Source organism: Nematolebias whitei, chromosome 11, assembly GCF_014905685.2.
Source record: "Nematolebias whitei isolate Nwh7 chromosome 11, NemWhi1, whole genome shotgun sequence".
In the NCBI taxonomy this organism is placed as follows: Eukaryota; Metazoa; Chordata; class Actinopteri; order Cyprinodontiformes; family Rivulidae; genus Nematolebias; species Nematolebias whitei.
The window spans coordinates 42,571,344-42,578,313 of NC_056508.1; the positions used below are offsets into that span (position 1 = coordinate 42,571,344).

The 6,970-nt window shown below is 38.1% G+C and overlaps 1 protein-coding gene across 1 annotated transcript in view; it reads left to right on the forward strand.

Moving 5' to 3' along the window:
• The window catches only part of LOC119417329 (plexin-A1), a gene marked incomplete at both ends in the record, with an annotated part of 27,160 nt that extends 21,076 nt beyond the window's left edge, over positions 1 to 6,084 (forward strand). Inside the window, 1 exon segment of the mRNA XM_037684537.1 lies at positions 5,919 to 6,084. Coding sequence (XP_037540465.1) covers positions 5,919 to 6,084 — 166 coding nt within the window.
• Positions 6,085 to 6,970: the final 886 nt, after the last annotated feature.

Sequence of the window (6,970 nt, forward strand, 5' to 3'; positions counted from 1 at the left end):
CCATCCATCCATCCATCCATCCATCCATCCATCCATCCATCCATCCTCTTTACCCGCTTCTTCCTTGTTGGGTCGTGGGTGTCGCTGGTGTCCATATCCAGCTATCACTGTGTGAGAGGCGGGGGGACACCCTGGACAGGTCTCCAGTCCATCACAGGACCACATAGAGACAAATGAGACAAACAACCATTCACTCTCTCACTCTCACCTGGGGACAATTTAGAGTTACCAGTCAGCCTAACATGCATGTTTTTGGTCTGTGGGAGGAAACTGGAGTACACCGAAAAACCCATTAATGCACAGAGAGAACATGCAAACTCCACCCAAAAAGGCCCTCGGCCAGATTTGAATCGGTGACCTGCTCGCTGAGAGGCGCTTGCTCTACCAACTGAGCCACCGTGCCACTCGCGAACAGGGTCAATATAACTATTCAGTTAAACTGTAGTATGCTTTAGCAAAAAAAAAAAAAAAAAAAAATTAGAAATGCAACAATATCCTCCATATTCTAAGTTCTGTTAGAGGTAAAATCTCAAAAAGCATGTCTGAATGGGTTTTACTTGATGTTGCAAGTTATGATTAAAAGATTTATTATTAAAGCAATAAAGTCAAGTCTTATTATTATGGGCAGCTGGTATTTTTAAGATGCCACATCTAGACTTTGACAACTGGAGGACACTATTAAAACACTTTGATACCATATGCATTTTTAGTATTGTGAGTTTATTCCCAAAGGCAGCTGAAAACCAGTCAAATACCTTGGTCATAACTTTAACAGTTTTCGACCACATTTTGAATGCAAACTTCTGTTAGGAAAACATCATTAAGTTCTTAAGTCAATTACAGACTGGTGGCGGAAAGTGCTTCAGATCATCAACGAGTGGCTGTAGAGGAAAGATAAAAGAGGTAGACTCTTGGAATTACATGTCTACAAGGCAAACAACAACTAGCAGATGTCAGGCCTGTGTGAGGCCACATTTGTCTGCAGCGAAAACACGTTGACTGAACGCTCCACTGTGCCTCAATCTGAGCTGTTGACTCTATGGTAATGATGCAAGTCAAGCTAAACATAACAAATCATTAGTGTCCTCAGCATGCCGACAACGGCGCTGGAAAGACGGTGATCTCACTTCTGTGTGTGTGAGCTTGATGTACACTGGGAATGCAGATTAGTTTACAAGTATGAGCTGCCCAAGATAAATAAATTCTGACTTAACTTTGCTCCTATAAACTCCTATTTTAAACAGTTCTGACTCTGGTTTCTTGTTACTTAAACCTCTTGGTTTGGTTTTCTTCCCCCAAAATGCAGAACTGATTTTAGAGGAGGAAAACTATATTTAATAGAAATGTTTTTGACCCGCAGGTCTTTAAAATTTTTTTTTTTCCCCGATTTCATTGGATGATTTCTGGAAAAGAAACACCCAGTTCTTTGTTTTAACAATCATGTAAATGCTTGCAACCCTGGATCAACCCTGATATTGCTTTTAATGGAAATAGTAAAGGAAACGTTCTGAAAAAGCTTGAGGCAAGTAAAAAAAAAAAAAAAAAAATCTCTAGGACAGACATGATTTCCATGTAGTTCCTGTGAACTTAAAAAAAAAAAAAAAGCAACATGTAAGAGATGGTTTTTCAAGGCAAAGAGGAAAAAGTGGACGAGAGTGTGAAAAAGCAGCGTGAGTAGAATGTGGGGTGAATGGGGAAGAGACGTGCACAGAGGAAATGAGTGAAATGATTGAGTGAAGCGCTGGTTCCGTTGTCCTTATCAGAGGAAACAACCGAGGCCAGAGTTCTTGCTGTCATCGAGCCTCGGCCATTTCTTCCTGTTCCATCTTTTCCTCACACTCGTCTTCTCGCCTTTGTCCCTCTCTTAACTTTAGTTTTCTTTGCGTTTCCTGTTCTCCTGTTTGTCATATTGGTCTCCATCTTTCCTGCATCACCCACTCTTGTTGTTGTTCCGTGATCTCCGTTCCTCCTCTCAAATTACTCGCCAAACAGTTCTCAAATTGAGAACATGTTTATGTAAAGCACACAAAAAACAGAGTCAGTGTGTGTGTGTGAGTGTGTGTCGCTCCCTCCCACTCCCTTTGTCTCACTCACTTTGTCACTTTGAGTTTTCGTCCACTCAAGTTAAACTTTGCTGTGTTTCTGTCTGCCTTTGAACGTTTGGTAGAAGGCAGACAATGTCCGCCACAGGCATTTTTTCACCCCCCTCCCTTTTTTTCTTCTCAACCTCATTCACTTTCACACAAACACACACGAACCCTGACAGCTTTGCTGTTTTGAAGGGGTGTGGTGATTGATTAGTCTCCATGGAGACGATACGTCTTGTAATGAACAAGAGAAAGCTGGCATGTTAATTTGTTTAGTGTGGGAGGCTTAATCGGGCTTGTGTGTGTGTTGAATTGTTCCTTCTGCATGTAACATGCATCTTCTCCTGAAAATGTGTATAACATTTAATATGCAATTAATGCAAAATTGTATACATGTTATTTTCTATTTCTGCATTGAGTTGTAGACATTTATGATTTAAATATTTCAAAAGAAGTGCACTTTTTTTTTTAACCAATCAGATTTAAGTCAAAGTTTTTAAAGTAACGCCCAACAGAAACAGACTTGGCAACTACTTCATAAATAGTATATTTTGAGGCGATACAAATCTTCCCAAGCTGTATTTACCAATGTCGGATTGGCTGTGGTAGCCATCTTGAATTTAGGTTCTTTCAAAGGTTAATCGCTTGTAGATGTACAGAGCCTCCTGTGATTACTTTCTGAAAGTTTAATTAAAATTTGACGAAAGGTCAGTGAAATATTTTGCTAACAGACAAGCAGGGTTGTTCCTAAAAGTTCATGCCAAAGTTTAAAGAATTTCCTTGTAAATGTACATCCAGTGATTTACTTTTTGAGTTCTTTTACCATCTCTCCAGTTATTCATGAGAAATTTTGCTAAAAGACAAATAAGTAAACTCACACCAACCGAGACAAGCGATTACATGATCGCTGCCATCAAAAGGGGAGAGACGAGTACATTCTGTATATAAAACTTAAAGTAATTGTGTGTTACTTTGCATTGATAAAAACTACACTTGCACATTTTTGGTATTGGTGCAAGTTTCGCTTTTTGAAATATTTATCTTTTTCTACCACTTTCTTTCTAACAAAAAATGAACAGAGCTCATTTTACATCCTTCAAACCTTTAGATCTGTTTACAACCTACTGCTCCTTTCACTTTTTGTTCGGTTCAGCCTCTTTCAGCTTCTTTGTGCAAAAAAAAAAACATATTTTCAGCTGGGTTTTTTTTTCCAGCTGTTTTTGCTCCTTTCAGGTTCTTTCTGCTAACTACAACATTTTTGTTCTTCTAACTTCTTTCTGCTCCTTTCAGCTTATTTCTGCAAGTTTAAGTATTTATTGGTATTTCAGCTACTATTTAGCTGTTTTATGCTAATTTTAGCATTTTCATCTAATTCCACATTTATGGCTCTCATTAAAAATTGTTTATACATAATTCAGCAAACATGTGTTCTCTCCACTTCCCTCTGGTAATTTAAACTTCTTTCTGCCTTTTTAGCAGTTTTATTTATCTTATTTTTTTGGTGCTAGTTTCAGCTTTTTGCAGATAATTTACACTTTTGGGTGCTCATTTCTGCTTCTTTCAGCCTAACTGGGAATATATGTGTTCTTTCTGCTTTGTTCTGCTAATTTTAAGCTTGTTCTAACATTTTAATATATTTTTAGCATTTTTCGTTATTTTTGGCTGTTTTCAGTTAAATACAAGTTTTGTGGTAATTTCTGCTACTTTCAGCCTAATTAACTTATTTCTGATCATTTCAACTTGTGCTCCTTTCAGCTAAATTATGCTAATTTCAGCGCTTTCTGCTCTTTCAGCAACTATTTAGCTGTTTTCGTGCTAATTTGACATTTTCAGCAAATTCAGCTTTTTTTCTCTCATTTCAGCACTTCCTGCTTTCTTTTGGTAACTTAAGCTTCTTCTTTTATTTTATTTTTTCCTATTTTCAAAATTGTGTGCTCTTTCCTGCTTATATAAACTTATTTCAGCAAATATGTGTTCTTTCTGCTAATTTAGGCTCGTTCTTCCATTTCAGCTGCATTTCAACATGTTTTGTTAGCAAATTTCAGCAAGTCCTTCTGCAATAAGCATTCACTCTGCATTTCCCCAGGAAATGCAGTTTTTCTAGTTTGCATTTAAATCTGCACTTTATCTGATTGAAATGTGAATTTTATGTTATTTTGCAGTCATACTCACATCAAAGACACAAAAAATAAAACTACCTGTCTCGTTTTCATTCAATTCTGTGTGGACTTTGACGTGTGCGTGTCTTTGTGTGTATCTCTGTGCGCATGTGTGTGAGGCTATCGCAGTAATGCAGGTGCTGCTGATTATCTCTGTCATAGATGTCGGTGTCAGGGCAACCTCCTGATTTGTGGACAGGCATCACATGCTTTTATGACATTACCATTACACGCTCACACATGCGTCCCCACACACACACACACACACACACATTCAGTATATATGTGTAGAGTTACTGTGACATATGAGCGTATCAACATGGCGATGAGCATGTACAAGACACTTTGATTACGATATGCTAATCTGACCTATAATTTACTTCCTGTCAGTCCTCTTCACCAGCGTCCTGTTTGTGCATTCACCTCGACTCTCCATCTTCATTCCATCTTTACTTCATTTACGCACTGCACTGACTCTATTTTTTTTTAACATTACTTTGCTAAAGCAGCACTTAATCAGTATTTCAAACATTAAATGACTTTAGTTGATGAATGTATATCCTGCAATAAACAAATTTTTTTTTTGATTCTATACTGAAATCCACCAGCTTACTTTCATAAAGTGAAGAGGATTGCACCAGTAGAGAAACACACTTTTTATTTTTTATTTTTAACCTTGCATTTAGGGGGATTTATTCTAAAGAAAAAAAAAAAAAGCTGCTTTAATGACTGCAAAGTTTCTTTCAACTTACAACGCTTGAGATTTTGAATGCCACTTACACAGATGGCAAAATCCCATTTCCTTTGTGGTTGAACATTTCAGTGTGTGGCGGCACGGTGGTGCAGTTGGTAGAGCTGCAGCCTCTCAGCGAGCAGGTCACCGGTTCAAATACCGGCCGGGGCCCTTTCTGGATGGAGTTTGCATGTTGTCTCCATGCATGCGTGGGTTTTCTCCAGGTACTCCAGTTTCCTCCCACAGACCAAAAACATGCATGTTCGACTGATTGGTAACTCTAAATTGCCCCTAGGTGTGAGTGAGAGAGTGAATGGTTGTTTGTCTCGTTTGTCTCTATGTGTCCCAGTGATGGACTGGAAACCTGTCCAATGTGTCCCCCGAATCTGGCACAGTGATAGCTGTATATGGGCACCGGCGAACCCCGTAACCCTAAAAGGAAGAAATGGATAAAAGATATTGGATGGGTGGATGAATGTATGGATTTCTTTGCGTCTTTTTAAACACACGATTAGTAATTTTACAAATCACTGAAGACCTTAATATAAACTCAAATGAAAAATCATGATTTTTTTTTTCCAAGTTGCAAACGTCACATTTACATGAAAATAATTCTACAAATTAAGCTTTTACTCACTGAAATAGTTTCAAACTACCAAGGTCGATATCTATATATATATATCTATATATATATATAGATATATATATATTACTTTTAATTGTCTCTGAGGGCGAAAAAAAAAGTTTGCCAAATAAATTAATTAAAAAAATCAGTTTGAGCCAAAGTCACAAAATCACAGGATTTAAGACTTTGCAAAATGAAAATGAAAATTATTCAATTTATGCTGGGTAATCAGAATGTTTTATCTTTAATAACGAAGAAGATTTGAAAGATGTAAAAAGTGAAGTTAACGTCTTCCTCCTGTCTTCAAACTACAGCCGTTGCAGATAGACGATAACTTCTGCGGCCAGGACTTCAACCAGCCACTAGGAGGAACGAAGGCCATCGAGGGCATCTCGCTATACGTGGACAAGGACGACGGCATGACCTCCGTGGCAGCGTATGACTACAGAGGAAACACCGTGGTGTTCACGGGCACCCGCAGTGGACACATGAGAAAGGTAGGCGAACTGAACTTTCTCTAGCAATGCTAAAACCTATTACTCATTTTGATTTTAATTTAAAAGGAAAAGTTCTTTTGCATTTGCAAAGTGGAAGAATAAACACAATGCAGGTTTGAATCTAGGAATATTTCAACGTACAAAATCATCACTTCAGCTGAGGTGACACCAATAAAATGTGCCTTTAACAGCAAAGAATGTAGCTGCTTGTGCAATAGTACAGTATGTAAGAAAATCTGTTTATTTTAGGCAATATTTGATGTTCTTTGAAGGTCAGTGATGATAAACTTGTCATAACTTAATGCAGATTGCAGCTTAAATCTACATTTAATGGTATTTTATTTGTCATAGAAGGCTTTTGAAACATACTGCAAAGCCATGTAAGGTAGCAGCTTTTAGGAAGCACATTTTCTCCCACATAGCCAGGTTGTATACGTTTTATTTTTTTTATTTTTTAAGGAGTGATTTGTGGTGTGTTGAACTCGCACTGTTAGACAAACTGAGATTTTATGGGTTTTTTATCTTGCGGAGTGCTGTGGTCACAAGATTTTCAAAAGCCAGTGAGTATTTTAGTGGCTTTAAAGTGGGTGCAGATGATTTTTTTTATGCATCTCTCGAGTATCACAGGTGAGAAAAGCCCATGTTTTTTTATGTGTTTGTTTGCGTGCTGAAATGGGTGCTTCACAATGTCTCCTCAATCACAGGCAAGCGGTATTTTTATTTTTCTCGTGTTCAGCACACACCCAGCACGCAGTCTCTCTGTGTGTGTGCTTGTCTTTACAATATGTGGGCTCCTCGGATACTTGTGTAGAGTAGACGGCGCGGTGTGTGTTCCAATCAGCTGCTCCTTCATCTGAGATCTGAATGAG